The 19,994-nt window shown below is 37.9% G+C and overlaps 1 protein-coding gene across 1 annotated transcript; it reads left to right on the top strand.

Moving 5' to 3' along the window:
- The first annotated feature begins 11,632 nt into the window (after nucleotides 1-11,632).
- Nucleotides 11,633-19,994, top strand: LOC138312469 (uncharacterized). Its single transcript, XM_069253331.1, has 2 exons — nucleotides 11,633-12,303; nucleotides 18,816-19,994. Exons 1-2 carry the CDS (start codon nucleotides 11,676-11,678, stop codon nucleotides 19,853-19,855), a joined length of 1,668 nt encoding a protein of 555 aa, XP_069109432.1. The 5' UTR covers nucleotides 11,633-11,675; the 3' UTR covers nucleotides 19,856-19,994.

Here is a 19,994-nt window from a genome sequence, read left to right as displayed (position 1 = left end):
TGTAACAGGAGAGGAGAAAATGTAGCGGCCAGACCGGGATTCAAACCCGGGACCCTCAGAACACTAGCCGAGTGCTCTACCGACTGAGCTACCTGGTCTCCGATGATTGACCCAGTCCAATCCTGCTACACTCCTCCCTCCTTTCTCGAAGTCTTCACCCTCGAAGACATACGAGAATCTTCCAAATACCACCAACGTGGGTTATTTAGTTGGGCGCCAATTTTGTAACAGGAGAGGAGAAAATGTAGCGGCCAGACCGGGATTCAAATCCGGGACCCTCAGAACACTAGCCGAGTGCTCTACCGACTGAGCTACCTGGTCACCGATGATTGACCCAGTCCAATCCTGCTACAATTGTATCTCTATATTGATTAGCTACTGTTGTAGCAGAGTCAGTCAGAAGGTGATATCTTTTCCTCTACAACAGTAGCTATATATTAATTGATTACATCAATATGCTAATTCATTGTCATGTATGTTACACACTATAGAAAATCCTACATACTGTTATGTTTTGTGATGTGACACTCCATTACCACGGTATCAATATGGACAATTTGGCAAATTAAATCTGTTACACCTACTGAATTAAATGCATTAAATTGTATGTCATAAAATTAGAAAATAATGCTAGCAGTTAATTTTTGTCAACTTCAAATTTGAAAAGGAAACTGCTCCAAAATATAAAGTAATGTTCTTGTTCTTGTAATAAAATAAAACATCTATATCACATACGTTAGCAGAAATACACAGAGACACGTAAGTTCACTTCGTGTGTAATTTATTTACTGTAGACAGGTATAAGCAAAACGAAATGAACACTTACGATTTTTGCTGTTTCTGTGTCCAAATACGAATGGAATGTTGTAGGCCTTGATTATTGCCACACGGGTCGTGTTGGGGAAGTACCCGGGTACCCGTCAAAATACACGTACAATGTAGGAACCATGTGTAGGCTTCCCGGCCGGGCATCCGTCAAAATACTGACGAAACATACTGATACTGAGTGTTAGATGTCTGTGTAAACGTAAAATTCAGTAACAAGAAGTACAAAATAGCACTCTTTTGTTCTATTTTACTCACAAAGGATGACACTTCATCTGCTAACGACATGTTCACAAGCAACATTGTTGCAATTCTTATTTCCCATGATCGGAGAAGTGATCATGAATGGCGCACATGTTTACTTTCACTATCGGTATGCTGTATATGACAACACCAGAGGCTATCCGAATGAAGACTACGTCACACTTTTGTACTTCCTGTTGCGCATGTGCAGTAAACAACATCTGTCACGGACATTCTGGGCTCTGTCAGCTTGTTACATTACGATTGTATGATGTTACCGATTGATATTAAATTGATATACCAATGCCATTTGCAGTATTGGAGAATAAATCTCTCACATTTCATTATGATTACATTGAAATTTGCTCCATCTGCAGATCGCCCCAAACAACATCGGTAAATTGTACCACTAAGCTAACTCACGAAGTTGATACGTTCACATAGGAATACGTTCACATACTGTAGGAATACATGTCGAGTATCTAGGTACGGATCGGATACTCAAATTCGGGTACACGAGGACAAAATTTAGTACCCATACCAACCCTACTTATACATACTTAAATCCTGTCAATTCCTTTATTTAGTGTTATCTAAACTAGAAGTTCATCCTATATGCAAATGATTGGCGAGAATTTAGGTCATCGATCGCTATCATTCATGCAAATTATTCTCACTATTTTCCATTAATAGACAATGATATTATAGCTTTGGACACATTTTTGAAACTATAACACTTAAGGAAATACTACAGATTTTTTTCATGCAATCATAATTACACCATGACAGCATATTTGCTTTAGAAAGCGGATTTTTTGGACCTGAGGTGTAGTACTTTTTCACGCTAGGTGGTGTCGTAGTCGAAAAGGCATTTCCAGTATTTCTGGTATCGCAGGCAATGACAATACGCTGTAAGGCTATATATAGCCTTAAGCGTAACAAAAAGCAAAATTTGAAGACCACAGAGTCAGAGACAGATAAACAAAACAAAAGTATACAACATCTATTGACACCATCACAATGAGATGAACAGGAAGAGCAAACAAAACAGAAAACATGGACGAACAAACAGGCAGACATTAAAACAGGATTGACAGACTTATATTGTATGTGTAGTATCAGAATGACAACTAGTAACATGGATGGACATAATGACAAAACATGGACTGACAAAAGAAAGGGGGGAGACTACATACTGTGATATATAAACACTTCATTTCACAACGATTAGCCATAGCAAAGCTATCCAATTTTAAGAAAAGAGAGATCTGACAAGTAATGGGAAAACATACATTAATAAATAACATGTGATCAGGGACCTCCCAAAATATTTGGTGCTTTGCCAGGGTATGGACGGACATATAAAAAACCTTGTATGATATAATAATATGGATATGAGACCCATATAAAAACAAGAGATCCCAGAGGGATCTTGGCGCCCACCAAAGAATGATCTATGTCTGACAACAGAAAGAGGGATCTTTTCCCTGCTTTTCAAACTTTTACTACATACTATATATGAACCTTGAGAAAGATCCTTTCAGTACTTTCTGAGATATGTAGCAGTAACAAACTTCAATTATCAAAATTCAAGATGGCAACCTGTCGATCATCTTGCTGACCGATCTGTCCCAAAATGCAATATGCACAACTAGGGTCGTCGGGGAACTTACATATGAAATTTGAGAAAGATTCCTTCAGTACTTTCTGGGAAATAGTGTTAACAAACTTTAACTATCAAAATCCAAGATGGCCGCCGGTCGGCTATCTTGTTGACCGATCACTCCCAAAATGCAATATGCACAACTAGGGTTCAAGGGGAACATGAATATGAAATTTGAGAGAGATCCCTTCAGTACTTTCTGAGAAATAGCGGTAACAAACTTTAACTATCAAAATCCAAGATGGCCGTCAGTCGGTCGGCCATCTTGTTGACTGATTGGTCCCAAAATGCAATATGCACAACTAGGGCCCTAGGGGAACCTATATATGAAATTTGAGAAAGATCCCTTCAGTACTTTCTGGGAAATAGCGGTAACAAACTTTAACTATCAAAATCCAAGATGGCCGCCGGTCGGCCATCATTGTTGACCGATTGGTCCCAAAATGCAATATGCACAACTAGGGCCCTAGGGAAACCTACATATGAAATTTGAGAAAGATCCCTTAAGTACTTTCTGAGAAATAGCGGTAACAAACTTTAACTATCAAAATCCAAGATGGCCGCCAGTCGGCCATCTTGTTGACCGATTGGTCCCAAAATGCAATATGCACAACTAGGGCCCAAGGAGAACCAACATATGAAATTTGAGAAAGATCCCTTCAAAACTTTCTGAGAAATAGCGGTAACAAACTTTAACTATCAAAATCCAAGATGGCCGCCAGTCGGCCATCTTGTTGATCGATTGGTCCCAAAATGCAATATGCACAACTAGGGCCCTAGGGGAACCTACATGTAAAATTTGAGAAAGATCCCTTTAGTACTTTCTGAGAAATAGCGGTAACAAACTTTAACTATCAAAATCCAAGATGGCCGTCAGTCGGTCGGCCATCTTGTTGACTGATTGGTCCCAAAATGCAATATGCACAACTAGGGCCCTAGGGGAACCTATATATGAAATTTGAGAAAGATCCCTTCAGTACTTTCTGGGAAATAGCGGTAACAAACTTTAACTATCAAAATCCAAGATGGCCGCCAGTCGGCCATCATTGTTGACCGATTGGTCCCAAAATGCAATATGCACAACTAGGGCCCTAGGGAAACCTACATATGAAATTTGAGAAAGATCCCTTAAGTACTTTCTGAGAAATAGCGGTAACAAACTTTAACTATCAAAATCCAAGATGGCCGCCAGTCGGCCATCTTGTTGACCGATTGGTCCCAAAATGCAATATGCACAACTAGGCCCCTAGGGAAACCTACATATGAAATTTGAGAAAGATCCCTTAAGTACTTTCTGAGAAATAGCGGTAACAAACTTTAACTATCAAAATCCAAGATGGCCGCCAGTCGGCCATCTTGTTGACCGATTGGTCCCAAAATGCAATATGCACAACTAGGGCCCTAGGGGAACCTACATGTAAAATTTGAGAAAGATCCCTTTAGTACTTTCTGAGAAATAGCGGTAACAAACTTTAACTATCAAAATCCAAGATGGCCGCCAGTCGGCCATCTTGTTGACCGATTGATCCCAAAATGCAATATGCACAACTAGGGCCCTAGGGGAACCTGCATGTGAAATTTGAGAAAGATCCCTTCAGTACTTTCTGAGAAATAGCGGTAACAAACTTTAACTATCAAAATCCAAGATGGCCGCCAGTCGGCCATCATTGTTGACCGATTGGTCCCAAAATGCAATATGCACAACTAGGGCCCTAGGGAAACCTACATATGAAATTTGAGAAAGATCCCTTAAGTACTTTCTGAGAAATAGCGGTAACAAACTTTAACTATCAAAATCCAAGATGGCCGCCAGTCGGCCATCTTGTTGACCGATTGGTCCCAAAATGCAATATGCACAACTAGGCCCCTAGGGAAACCTACATATGAAATTTGAGAAAGATCCCTTCAGTACTTTCTGGGAAATAGCGGTAACAAACTTTAACTATCAAAATCCAAGATGGCCGCCAGTCGGCCATCTTGTTGACCGATTGGTCCCAAAATGCAATATGCACAACTAGGCCCCTAGGGAAACCTACATATGAAATTTGAGAAAGATCCCTTAAGTACTTTCTGAGAAATAGCGGTAACAAACTTTAACTATCAAAATCCAAGATGGCCGCCAGTCGGCCATCTTGTTGACCGATTGGTCCCAAAATGCAATATGCACAACTAGGGCCCTAGGGGAACCTACATGTAAAATTTGAGAAAGATCCCTTTAGTTATTTCTGAGAAATAGCGGTAACAAACTTTAACTATCAAAATCCAAGATGGCCGCCAGTCGGCCATCTTGTTGACCGATTGATCCCAAAATGCAATATGCACAACTAGGGCCCTAGGGGAACCTGCATGTGAAATTTGAGAAAGATCCCTTCTCTACTTTCTGAGAAATAGCGGTAACAAGAATTGTTAACGGACGGACGGACGGACGGAAGGACGGACGGAAGGACGGACGGACGGACGACGGACCACGGACGAAAGGCGATTTGAATAGCCCACCATCTGATGATGGTGGGCTAAAAAAAAAAAAAAAAAAAAAAAAACAAAACAAAAAAACCTTAAATGTCATATTCCTAACAATGGCAACCATTTTTTCCCAATCATATTTCATTTGAAAGGAATCGCTTTTATTAAAAACTATATATTTCTGGATACTGTAGTGATCTTTTATAACATTTACAAGTGCATTGATGTTAAGAGTTTTATGGAGACATTTTGTTTTATAAATATAATGCTTAATAATAAGATTTCATTTACAGCCACATTAGCATGTGGTGAAATTACTCCAAAGAGTAGAGTGTCTTTATTCATTAAGAAGGGGATAACAGGATTTCAAGAAAATAATCAAAACTCTCAAAAAGTGTTTGGACTTCGGTACATTCCCAAAGACAATGTACTATTGTTTCTCTTTCCCTGTTACAAAATGTACAAATTGGACTAGTGTGCAAATTAATCTTATATAGAAAGGTATTTGTCACTAGAATATTATGTATAATTCTTATGTACTTGCAACCACTGAAGTTTTGAACTTTTTGTCACGGTGAAAGGGAGTTTATATATTTTTCCCCTTTTCTTTTTATCATAGTCAAATTCAAGGTTCCACTTCCATGTACCTGTTGGTTGTAACAGCAGGAGTAATCAAACAGTTTATAAAAATCTTTAGACCCCTTTTGACTCTTAAAGAAAATCTGAAATTCAAGTGGTATAATGGGTAGAGGGAGTATCTCCAAATGCGATTGTACATCAATTTTATTTTTCGAAGGAAATTCTTGGCTGCAGAAACAAGACCTTGAAACTGTAGAAAATTAGTATGAATGTTAAAAATATTTGAAAACTTGTTGAAAGTGAAAAAGGTTAAGCTGTCAGGATTCTTAATAAGGTCATTGATGGTAATTACACCAGCATTGAACCAGTTTTGATAAAATATGCATTTATTTCCAACTTTAATATCTGCATTATACCATAATTTTGTTTTCAATATGGTTTCTTGTTTATATCTAGATCTAGATTGGATTGATATTGGGGAATTATTCAACTTAAATACACATTGGAGAACATCTTTCCAAAACATGTTTTGGCAGTTGATTAGGTATTGTTTAATATATTCATTCCCACATTTCTACATTTTATCAATATTTATACAATAATGTTATAGTGATTTCCACTTTCCTGTAGAGAATACAAAGTTCTCCTTATCCAGCCTAATTTTAAAGAGTCTATAAAGGTTTGCACATCTATCATTTTCAGTCCCCCATCCTTATAGTTCTGAATAATGACATCTTTTTTAATTTTATGAGATTTACTACCCCATAGAAATTCAAATAAGAGAGAATTTAAATTTGAAAGAAGCTTGTCTGATGGGTTTGGTAAGGTGATAAATAATTAATTAAGCTGAGAAATAAGTAAAGATTTAATTATGTTGATTCTTCCTATTGGAGTTAGTTTGTGTTTACTCCACATGTTAAGTATTGACTTTAATTTTACAATTTTTTTATCAAAATTCATTTCTGGAATCTCGCTTAAATTGACCGAAAAATCAATTCCCAAAAAAGTGAATTTGTTTCTACCCTGTAAAAGATTATATTCTGGAAAAAAATGTTCCTCACTGTACTTTTTGCTTCCTATCCATACTACCTGTGTTTTACTGGTGTTGACATTTAGTCCTGATATTTTAGCAAAATTGTTTAATTCATTTATTGATTCCCTTAATGACATCTCTGAACCATCTAGTATTAGACCTGTGTCATCAGCTTATTGTAAGTTCAAGATGTCTACATTATCAATTTGGATACCTTTTATTTCGACATTTGACCTAATTCTAGCAGCTAGTATTTCTACGCAAAGAACAAAAATGTATGGGGCGATCGGATCTTCCTGACGGCAACCACGTTTGATAGAGACGGGCAAGGAAAGATTTCCACCTTGATTTACAAAAGACGATACATTATTATGTAATGTTTGGACCCATTTTCTAATACCAACCCCAAAATTGAAATAATTTAACACATTATTAATAAATTCCCAAGAAACAGAATCAAAAGCTTTTTCGAAGTCTATCAAGAGTATCATACCTGGAATGTTTAGATCTTCTACATAACACATAGCATCATAAAGTGTTCGAATATTTTCTCCAATATAGCGTCCTGATAAGAATCCTGTCTGATCTTCATTTATTAATTTATCTAGCAACGACCGAATTCTATGAGAGATAACACCAGATGCAATTTTATAAACAGTATTTAAAAGAGTAATTGGTCTCCAGTTTTTTAAAAGGTGGCGTGGTTTATCCCCCTTTGGTAGACATGTAATAATGCCTTGTCTTTGTGTTATAGAAAATTGACCTGTCGAGAAACTAAAATTAATTGATCTTACAATGAACTCTCCTAAATATTTCCAAAACATTTAAAAAAAATTCTACGGTGAAGCCATCAGAGCCTGGGCTTTTATTATTTTTCATACTTTTCAGAGTGTTACTTGCTTCATCCATAGTTATGTAACCTTCTAACCTTTCTGACTCAAAATTACTTAATTTGGGAACCTCACAACCATTGAGATAATGATCTAAATTAATATTGTTCACTTCTCTAAAGCTATATAAATCAGTGTAAAAAGATTGAACTTCAAATAAAATATCATTTTGGTTTGTGATTATGTCACCATTCTCCTTCTGTATTTTTGGGATTACTTTTGGGGTAAAATTTCTATTTTCAATATGAAAAAAGTATGATGTAGGCTTTTCTCCCTCTTCGATCTATTTATAAACAGTATAATATGGTATTTTATATACATAGTCAGAATAGTCAGTGTCAAAAAAAAATTAATAAAAAGCAATTTGATGGAATTGGATATTCCAATAATCTTGAAATAAATGTTTTTCTTAATTATACACCAGGTATTTTGATTATATTCTTTTATTTTAATATATAATAAACAAGGATTTATAAGTAAGATATAAGGCTTCATTATCAAATTTATTAAAATGCAACAACCAGTTAAAATACATATCCCTATTGACTAGCATTAGCTTAACGTATTTGTGTGATGAGTACAATGTATATATAGGTAGAGAGGCAGCCACCTAAGAACAGCATGCTATAAATTGACCTCCTGGGTTTGGGATAAGGTGCGTATAATACAGGTGTTGTTAGCTGTGATACACCTGACTGAACATATTGAAGGGGCCCAATGAAGGTCCCAGGTCCCTGGCTGACCAATGTTAGGTAATTAAATTATCATACCGTGTGGTTGATGAAACAGTATGAAGTCCAAGTGACCATGGCAACGGCAGTCCTAGATTACCTTTCGAGCAGGCATGTACAATATATTGTACATGTACATGACGTATATGAGATACTTATAAATCCTTGATGGATCACACATTTTGTTACCACGTAACTCACGCGGTTTGTAAAAGGTCAGAATCGGAGATTATCAAATTATCAGAGTTTCTAAAATCAAAATAATTGTGACAAATACAGAATCTAATCAACAACTATGTATCTATAGTTTGAATTGGCAGAAGTTGGATTTATTTTGACTCTGTTTGATTTATTATCAGGCATGTGACCTACATTTTAGCAGAAACATATATATATCTTTCCACTTCTTCAAATAGTAGGCACTAACATCCCTAGTTTGTGCTTCCTACCACAAACTAACTGGCAGCAAGCTCTGTTCACTCAAGGAATTAACGTTTTAATTAATGAGCATGTTGGGTCGAAATAACCCGCCGTATACATCAAACGGGCCGAGACATTTGTACCTGCACACAATAGATGTAAACAAACATATGTAGACGAACACGTTGTGTTAGTGTTATTTCGGACTGAAGAAGGCCCTATAGTGGCTGAATATATATTCCATAGAAATGATTTTGATTTTACTTTGAATTTATTTTGGCCTTTTTATTTCGGATTATTAAAGGTAGGTTTCGCCCAATGAAATATAAAGACTACGAAATTGAAATTTATCCTATACATAGATATAATCTTCAGATCATCTTCAATGCATACAGCGAACGATATGGGTGGTCAGTTGCCTAGCTTGACCAGGAAAATACTCCTCTAACAAGAGGCCCATGGGCCTTAACGGTCATCTGACTATTAGTACAATACAACATAGTCGTTTAAAGATTTTAGCCTATTTGACCCCTGTGACCTTGATTGAAGGTCAAGGTAATTCATTTGAACAAACTTGGTAGCCCTTCATCCCAGCATGCTACATGCCCAATATCAGTACCCTGGGCCTTCTGGTTCTTGAGAAGAAGTCATTTAAAGATTTTAGCCTATTTGACCCCAGTACCTTGAATGAAGATCAAGGTCATTCATTTGAACAAACTTGGTAGCCATTCATCCCAGCATGTCACAGGCCCAATATCAGTACCCTGGGCCTTCTGGTTCTTGAAAAGAAGTCGTTTAAAGATTTTAGCCTATTTGACCCTCGTGACCTTGAATGAAGGTCAAGGTCATCTATTTGAACAAACTTGGTAGCCCTTCATCCCAGCATGCCACAGGCCTAATATCACAGAGTTTTAAGTCTCCAGGCCTCTTAGAGGTTCATTCACAAGAAGTTTTTTTTTGAAAGCGGATTTTAGCCTATTTGACCCTCGTGACCTTGAATGAAGGTCAAGGTCATCTATTTGAACAAACTTGGTAGCCCTTCATCCCAGCATGCCACAGGCCTAATATCAGGTCTCCAGGCCTCTTAGTTATTCACAAGAAGTTTTTTAAAGGATTTTAGCCTATTTGACCCCTTTGACCTTGAATGAAGGTCAAGGTCATTTATTTGAACAAACTTGGTAGCCATTCATCCCAGCATGTCACAGGCCTAATATCAGTACCATAGAATTTTTCTAGCATTACATGTATTTGCATTACACATTATTTAATTATTATTTTTATTAAAGAGAAATGAATGGTAACATTTTAATAACTCTTCAACAGTTCTAATTTGTTATCCTTAAATTATTGATCAAGTATTGTTTTTCCTAGCACTTTGAATGTATTTCATTGCTTTTTCATTGCAAATTATCATTTTTGTTATTTTGTTAAAACCAAAATATGATAGCATTTGAATCACTTATATTCCTTTTTTGGTAACCATTTCACTTTATTAATCATTCTAAACATTTACTGAAAACACCTATAAGTGAATCTAACCAGATCTATCAATCTGTTAATTGCCTTGTTACTTTAAATTTTAGTGAATTACCTCCCTTGTATTTATTGAGTGTTACTTAAAATCTTACGGAGTTACCTCCCTTGTTTTGATCAAATTATACAATTTGTCATGTAGAGTTATCCCCCTTGTTAACTTGTCAACTTCCCTTTGTGTGAATGCTGAGATTAGAAAGAACTGATTGAAAAGTTTATTTTTATGATTATCAATAATGTAATCGATTGGTTACGATGTAAAGTTAAGAAGGTAATTGTTGATAGAATAATCATCGAATGCGATTTTGAGTAGACTATGTTTCACAGATTTCAAATACATGTAGATTTATTTTATAATAATGTGTTGTGACACAGCAGGTATAATTATATTGTGTCGGAACATTTGTTCTGTTCTATTTTTAAATACAATCTTTGTATTTTCATTGTGTAGGATGACCAGTTATTGTTTATGTTTTGAATGTAGACTATTAGGAATATTTACAAACAATGTTTCTAAACAGTATTGTACATCTAGTAATATAATTATATTTCAAACTTCTAAATTATAAAGTAATTATGACTTGTTTGGTTAATCTGACTTATACCTTATTTACATTTTAATTATCAGTTATGAAGTTATAAAAGTGTTCAATAATTTCTTATCAAACTTGTAATCATAATCTTCAGCAGCCTTCATCCTAAACTTCTCATGCCAAGCTATATACTAATTTTCCCCATGTACTTATTATTCTCTGGTTGTATCTTAGTCTCTGGTCTCCTATAACAATATAGGTTTACGTTATAGATTGTTGTTCGTAACTTTTACTGTATAACTACAGATTGTCATTATTATCTTTATAACTTTTGTGATTTTGTTTATTAACTTTCGGACTGGACGAATAAAGAGAAACATCTATTTGAAAAGCTGTCTCCATTATATTTTACAGAAAAACCAACATAAACTTTATAAAAACTTGGTGGAGCGATCCAAAAATTCCGTGGATGAAGAGGCTGCAAAACAACCGTCCAATCAACTACAACAAAGGTCCAAATTCTCAGCCCTCAACAGTTCCGAGGTATAATTTACGCAGTTTCACCATGTCAACGACAGTAACAACAACAACAACAACAACACAGTCAACATCATCACATGGACTACCACCACCTCCCCCAGTACCTCCTGTTCCAACTCCTGCGGTGCAACCCCTCCAACAAACGGTTGTCGCGCTGCACCATTAATAAACATTACACTTCAAAAATTCAATGGTGCTGACCCTGACCTCTGGTGGCCGTCAATGGAGAACTGGCAGCATTTGTGTAGGCTGTCAGACAGGGACACCATTGCAGCGTTTGGTTGCCATTTTGAAGGTGCTGCCTTAGTTTGGCTAAACGGCTTACCACCATCAGAAAAAGCCAACATGATTACCTTCAAACAAGCCTTCGACAGACGATTCAAGTCTGCTGCCATGAACTTTAAGTTCATGACAATGAAACAGGCGGACGCAGAGGAACCCCAAACCTATTTGGCCACAGCAGAAAAAGAAGGACTAAAACAACCAACTTTATCTGAGGATGTGAAAGTAATGATCATAACAAATGGACTCACTCCCAAATATAAAGCCAGAGTACTTGGGAGGGAACCCAAAACATTCACAGATCTTCGCCATAGCCTCCATATTGTTCAGGCGGAGCTGGCCTGTGCGAACCTGACCATCAATCAGGAGAAACCTAAACTGCCTGATGACAACCAACAGATGGCGTCCATCATGTCAACCATCCTTACGGAAATTAACAAACTACGCCAAGCTCAGGAAGTTTCTAGTGTACAGACAGATAGAGGAAGGTCACGTCAACACCCCCCTCATCAGTTCTACAGACAACAACAGAACAGAGGACAAAACCAACGGCAGTGTCCAGGTTGTGGTAAGTCCTGTCAAGACAGAACGCAATGTCCCGCATTTCATAAAACTTGTTTCAAGTGTGGATACTATTCACACTTTGCTAAATTTTGTAGGAAAAACACTAATAATACTAACCATTAGGGACACGCGCCTGTCCCTAGCAAGGATGGGCATGCATAGACACCAAAGTTCGAATGCACTGCACAAAACTAATCCACAGCTTTCTTCTCAGAGTAACACTGTAAAACCTTAACTAACTCCTGAGTGTGTTAATCTTGTTACTTCTGTTGAGAAAAATTCTGTTAGTGTAATTGTTAATGGCCTACCAGTGAAAGCACTGATAGACACAGGAGCAACTGTCTCTTGTGTAGCTTTAACAATGTTGACCAAACTTTCGGTTGACATATTACACTTACAGAATTCTGATGTAACAGTACGTGTGGCTGACGGTGATTTTCACCGAAGCATTGGTTCCATTATCTTGCCCATTTCATTTGGTGAAGTAATTATCAAACAAAAATTTCATGTATTCCAAAAGTTCCATCAGAGCATGATTTTAGGCATGGATTTTTTAGAAGCAAATGGCGCGATATTTGACACCTCTACAAAAACCCTACATCTCAATGACAAACACTCAAATACAATACTTTCTGTTGAAGCAAATATTGGTCTAGCAGGCACTTCAAAATCTACAACAATACAACCATTGTCAACATGTCTTATTCCTGTCAAAGTTTCTCAGTTGTCAGCAGGAACTCAAGTACTGTTAGAACCTTCATCTTTCCTACCTAAACTAGGTTTAGTTGGTGCTAAGTCCATAGCCTTTCTCAAAACAGGAAAAAAAACATTTCTACAGGTTATGAACCCATCTGAGGAGGTTATTACTCTCAAAAGAAACCAATCTGTAGCAACTGCCTCACTGTATGAGGAGGATTCTGTTCTTTCTCTAGATGAACCTATTCCACCTCCCCCTCTAGATTCTGATACTTGTGTTGATGAAACTAGTTCTGATCTATCCTTTGATTTCTCAAAGTCTGATCTTTCAGATAAACAGCAACATCTACTTTTGTCATTTTTACAATCAAATAGGTCAGTCTTTGCTTCTAGCTTGTCTGAGTTAGGTAGAACTAACCATCAACCCCATCGTATAGAAACAGGCAATGCTGTACCTGTTAGGCAAAGATTTTATAGACAAAGCCCTGAGGTTAAGGCTGAAATGAATCGTCAAATTCAGGAAATGCTTGATAACAACATCATTGAGGAATCTACATCTATGTGGCAAAGTCCAGTTGTAATGGTCAAAAAGAAAAATGGGCAAATGCGGTTTGCTGTAGATTATAGAAAACTTAACGCAGTTACAGAACAAATGTCCTTTCCATTACCTCGTTTAGATGATGTTTATGATTCAATTGGTGACACCAAAGCTTCAATCTTTTCTACACTTGACCTAGCATCCGGTTTTTGGCAGATACCTATGGATCCAGATACAGCACATAAATCAGCATTTGTAACACCTTCAGGTGCTTTTCAGTGGAAACGTATGCCATTTGGCCTTGTCAATGCCCCAGCTAGCTTTCAGTCACTTATGACAAAAGTTTTTGAGAGATCTTAACTGGAAAATGTGCTTAGTATATGTTGATGATATTCTTGTGTTCTCTCGCACTTTTGAAGATCATCTTCATCATTTACAGGAAGTGTTTGATCGGCTTAAATTAGCTGGTCTTACCTTATAACCAGCCAAGTGGTTTTTTTGCACAGTCTTCTGTCTATTATCTTGGCCATGTGTTGTCCAAAGACGGTGTTCAAGTTGACACAAGCAAAACAGATGCTGTGAAGAACGTGAAGGTTTAGCTATAATTGAAGGGATCAAAACCTATCATGTCTACTTGTCAGGAAAGAAATTTAAGATCTATACTGATCATAGTGCACTTAAGTGGCTAAAAGAAATTAAACCAGAGTCTACGGGAAGACTGGCAAGATGGGCAATACTACTACAGTCTTATGATTATGAGATTTTATACAAAGCAGGTTCTAAGAATCAAGTTGCTGATTGTCTATCACGACGTGAGTATGAATGTCGTGAATCTTGTGATTTAGAGGACTCTCTACCTAGTGTAGATATAAGTAGTGTTGATAAAACCCAACAATACTATCAAGTGTCATTTGTATACAAAGATACAGACTCACCATTCACTTGTAATGAAATTACAGTAGAAAAAGATCTCATTCCAACAGATTCTATCTCTACCCTTCAGTCTGATTGTTCTGATTTCAGTGCTATCTATTCTTATCTGTCTTCAGAAACTCTTCCTGATGACAAAGCTACCGCTACCAAAATATTACATCTTTCATCTCAGTGTGTTTTGCTTGATGATGTACTCTATCACATGTATACCTCTCGTGGTCAGGGACCAAAGAGATACATGCGTCAACTCGCAGTACCAAGATGTCTTAGAGAAGATGTTCTTAAGTCCTATCACGACTCTCTAGCAGGCGGTTGTCACTTAGGTCTTGATCGCACTTATCATGCTATTCAGTGCAAGTACTATTGGCCAAAAATGTTTCAAAATGTGTCTGATTATATCAAATCATGTGATACTTGTCAGAGAATCAAGAAACCAACTCATTTGAGACACGCCCCTCTTAACCCTTTGCCTGTCAGTGATACCTTTCAGAGACTTGACATGGATATTTTGGGACCAATTACTACTACAAAAGAAGGTTATAAGTATATACTTTCTTGTTGTTGACTCGTTCAGTAAGTGGCCTGAAGCGTTTCCTCTCAAAACACAAGACTCAAAGGAAATTGCAAAGATTCTATATTCTGAAATCTTTAGCAGATATGGTGCCCCAAAGGTAATAGTTAGTGATAGAGGTCAGAACTTTTTAAGTAAACTTGTCACAGCAGTATGTGAAATATTCCAGGTAACATGTCACTTTACAAGTTCATACCATCCTCAAACAAATGCTACATGTGAGAGGATAAACAGTACCCTTGCACAATGTTTAAGGAGCCTATGTAAGTGACAATCAACTGTAGTGATTCGGGCCTAATTTGACAGGGGTGTTTTCACCAGAGACACCTCGCCTGTCGCGTGAGCCCGTGTCGGGTAGATCTCAACCTCGCATTCTGTCGGAACGCGCGCTCCATGTAGGCTAGCATGCATGTGTAGACGTTATCTCCAGGCTTTCAGTCGGAGACAGTTTCCTCTACTTAGTAAAGTAGTGACAGTTTCTCAGTATCCCTGACATTTTGGAAGGGTACTGTGCCAGATACGTATTTGGATCCTGTATTAGCAAGACTCTCACTATATCACTGCCCATTTGCCGGTGGTATGGTGATAGACTTCCATTAAGTTGAACCACGTGTAGACAACAGCACAAGGTAACTGGTAACTTAACATTTATGTTACAGACCAAGCTTTACTTTACAACAAAACTGGCCAGATCTTCTACCTGGTGTACTTATATCTCTTCGTATGAGCCCCTCTACTCAGTCATCTGAATTCTCCCCATATCATTTAATATTTGGAAAAGAGATGAATCTTCCATTTGACACTTCTCTAGTACCAAAAGATGGTCTCAGCAAAGATGCAAAAACACATGTTACACAATTGATGTCACATCTTAAGTATGTCAAACAGTTAGCAACAGACAACATTAAAGCAGCACAAGCAAAGCAAAAAGAAAGGCATGACAAAACTGCCTCAGTGCCAAACTTTCAGCTTCGTGATCTGGTATTACTTCATACTACCAGAGTTCCTCAAGGATTATCACCGAAACTCCACAATCCGTTGGATGGTCCTTATTACATCACAGATTTAGGACCAAATCATACTTACAAATTGAGGCATTGCACAACTCACAAAGAACTAAAATCACTCATTAATGCCTCTAGGTTGAAGTTATATACAAGTGATAACTTCAAACCAAAGTTTGATCAACAAGTTTTTGATCGTCCTGCACAGCACATTCTTCCGAACACTGGAACAGCAAATGTGGATCAAACAAATGATCCTGTGCAGAGCACTAGTACACAATCTAGTACACAGTTACTAAGTCAAGGACCACGTGGTCGTTCTAAAAGTCAAGCTAGTAAAGAGGCTGGAGACAGAGCTCCAGAGCTTACAAACAAGGAAGCCACAGATCTTCCTGATACGTCACAGGAGAATGATACCGACATTGCTCCTTCCCAGGGTACCCTACCAAACAATGGTAATAGTCAAGAATTGTCACAGGACAAATATGACGTCGATAAGTTACTTGCATGCAAAACTCGAAATGGTGAAAAGTACTACAAAGTAAAATAGACTGGTTATTCAGTTAGAACTTGGGAACCAGTTGAAAACATACCACCAGAATTAGTACGTTTGTTTCATATTAAACGCACACAAACGGGAAAAGCCAGAAAAAGAGGCAAACAGTCACACTTGACTTGTTTTTCAAAATAAATGTACCATATAGAGAACATTCATAACAAGAGGCCCAAAGGGCCTTAACGGTCATCTGACTACCTTGGCAATAGTAAAATTAATTTCATATGGTGTCACTTTGTCAGGACCATGTCAGGATCATTTTCCATTTCCTTCAACAAATTTTATTTCAAACAAGAGGCCCAAGGGCCTTAACATGTAGGAAATTAATTAGATATAGTGTCATAGTAGCCTTCTTCAATTTGGGATCAACCAGAGATGTAACAATACTTTGTCGATCCATGTCAGGATCATCTCAGGCAAGTTTCAGCCAAATCACATAGGCAGAACTTGAGAAGAAGTTCAAAATGTGTTTTCAAGATGGCGGCTGTGGCGGCCATCTTGGATTTCGGATCGACCCGAAAAATAACAACACTTTGTCGGGACCATGTCAGGATCATTTCATGCAAGTTTCAGCCAAATCGAACCAGTAAAACTTGAGAAGAAGTTCAAAATGTGTTTTCAATATGGCAGATGTGCCGGTCATCTTGGATTTCGGATTGACCCGAAAAATAACAACACTTTGTCGGGACCATGTCAGGATCATTTCATGCAAGTTTCAGCCAAATCGCACGAGTTGAACTTGAGAATAATTTCAAAATGTGTTTTCAAGATGGCGGCAGTGGCGGCCATCTTGGATTTCGGATCGACCCGAAAAATAACAACACTTTGTCGGGACCATGTCAGGATCATTTCATGCAAGTTTCCGCCAAATCGCACCGGTAGAACTTGAGAAGAAGTTCAAAATGTGTTTTCAAGATGGCGGCTGTGGCGGCCATCTTGGATTTCGGATCGACCCGAAAAATAACAACACTTTGTCGGGACCATGTCAGGATCATTTCATGCAAGTTTCAGCCAAATCGCACCAGTAGAACTTGAGAAAGTTCAAAATGTGTTTTCAAGATGGCGCCTGTTGCGGCCATCTTGGATTTCGGATCGACCCGAATAATAACAACACTTTGTCGGGACCATGTCAGGATCATTTCATGCAAGTTTCAGCCAAATCGCACCGGTAGAACTTGAGAAGAAGTTTAAAATGTGTTTTCAAGATGGCGGCTGTGGCGGCCATCTTGGATTTCGGATCGACCCGAAAAATAACAACACTTTGTCGGGACCATGTCAGGATCATTTCATGCAAGTTTCAGCCAAATCGCACCGGTAGAACTTGAGAAGAAGTTCAAAATGTGTTTTCAAGATGGCGCCTGTGGCGGCCATCTTGGATTTCGGATCGACCCGAAAAATAACAACACTTTGTCGGGAGCATGTCAGGATCATTTCATGCAAGTTTCAGCCAAATCGCACCGGTAGAACTTGAGAAGAAGTTTAAAATGTGTTTTCAAGATGGCAGCTGTGGCGGCCATCTTGGATTTCGGATCGACCCGAAAAATAACAACACTTTGTCGGGACCATGTCAGGATCATTTCATGCAAGTTTCAGCCAAATCGCACCGGTAGAACTTGAGAAGAAGTTCAAAATGTGTTTTCAAGATGGCGCCTGTGGCGGCCATCTTGGATTTCGGATCGACCCGAAAAATAACAACACTTTGTCGGGACCATGTCAGGATCATTTCATGCAAGTTTCAGCCAAATCGCACCGGTAGAACTTGAGAAGAAGTTCAAAATGTGTTTTCAAGATGGCGGCTGTGGCGGCCATCTTGGATTTCGGATCGACCCGAAAAATAACAACACTTTGTCGGGACCATCTCAGGATCATTTAAGGTAAGTTTCAGCTCAATCCCACTGGTCAAACTTGAGAAGAAGTTCAAAATGTGAAAAGTTAACGCACGGCGGACGGCGCACGGCGCACGGCGGACGGCGCACGGCGGACGGCGCACGACGACGGACGAAACATGATGACTATAGGTCATCCTGACCCATCGGGTCAGATGACCTAAAAATCTATAGAATCTATGGCCACTTTCTTTTTTATCTCCCTACGAACTTTGTTGAGTATATGTTAAGATTTTAGCATAACTGCTAATATAGTGCTTAAAGGTAATGCACATGCCTTATACCGACATATACGATACTAATCTATGTTTCCCCTCTTTTATATTCTGTAGGTTTCTATGGTCCGTCCCTCGTTTGGAGTTTACTTTTGATGGTTCTCGTTTGGCTTCCCATTGTTGTTGCTACACAGCCACCCGTTCAACGTTTGAACTACGGAATTTTATTCGAACCCAATTCCAAGTTACATTTTGGTCAGGAGTTCTGGTCACACACCTTCGAAATACCGTTGCCATCGTCCATGTATTTACCTGAACTGAACCCATGCAGACGAAGAAGATGTGAGTCTTTGTACTCTGTTGTGAAAACAATTAACAATCTAAGAGCACAATGTATGTCCAATGTCAATGTAACCATTGCAGAGATTCATAGATTGATTCCACACTCTTATTTTCCTAACTCACTCTCATTCAACTCAAGGCGAAAACGAGGTCTGTTTGATTTTATTGGTCAGATATCGAAGTCATTATTTGGAACAGCTACAACAAATGATTTACAAAATCTTCAACGTCATATACAAGCTTTGAATAATAATAATGTAAAGCTCGCTAAAGCTATGGCTAAAGAAGCTCATCAGCTCACATCATTCATGACAACTGTCAATGAAAGGTTTGATAATGTTATTGACGCAGTCAAAACCAATCATGATCAATCAATTACCTTAGCTAACCAATTCGCTTCTTCACTTGATGGAATTGAACATTCATTTGTCCTTTTGGAAAACATGATGCTTACTCAAATCAACGCTACAACGGTCCTTAACAAACATTTGGAACATACAAAACTAGCTATTCATGATCTAGTGAAAGGTAGATTATCTCCCTTTCTTCTGTCACCAAAAGATATCTCACACACTCTCAGGCAAGTTCAGAATATATTGTCAAGAAAATATCCAGGATTTAACATAATTCATAAGGATCCTCTCTATTACTATTCTTCTGCTGACTTTCTCTTTGCCCGTCATCACTCTTCACTCTATGTTCTCCTTAAATTTCCTATTTCACCTTTTGTCAAACCCTTATCACGTACTCTACAAAGTGTACTCTGTTCCAGTTCCTATCAACTCTACTTCAAATCATGCTACCCAGTTACTTGATCTTCCTGATTACTTTTTACATACTCATGATAATCAACATTTTGCTTCTCTATCTCATTCTCAACTTATGGAATGTAAAGGTAATGACGTTCGGTTTTGCCCCTTTCATATGGCATTGTCATCTGTTGCTAAAGCTTCT

The sequence above is a fragment of the Argopecten irradians genome, unplaced genomic scaffold, assembly GCF_041381155.1.
Source record: "Argopecten irradians isolate NY unplaced genomic scaffold, Ai_NY scaffold_0330, whole genome shotgun sequence".
Classification (NCBI taxonomy): domain Eukaryota; kingdom Metazoa; phylum Mollusca; class Bivalvia; order Pectinida; family Pectinidae; genus Argopecten; species Argopecten irradians.
Note: the sequence above shows the minus strand (reverse complement) of the source record. Positions and strands in the feature narration are given on the sequence as shown.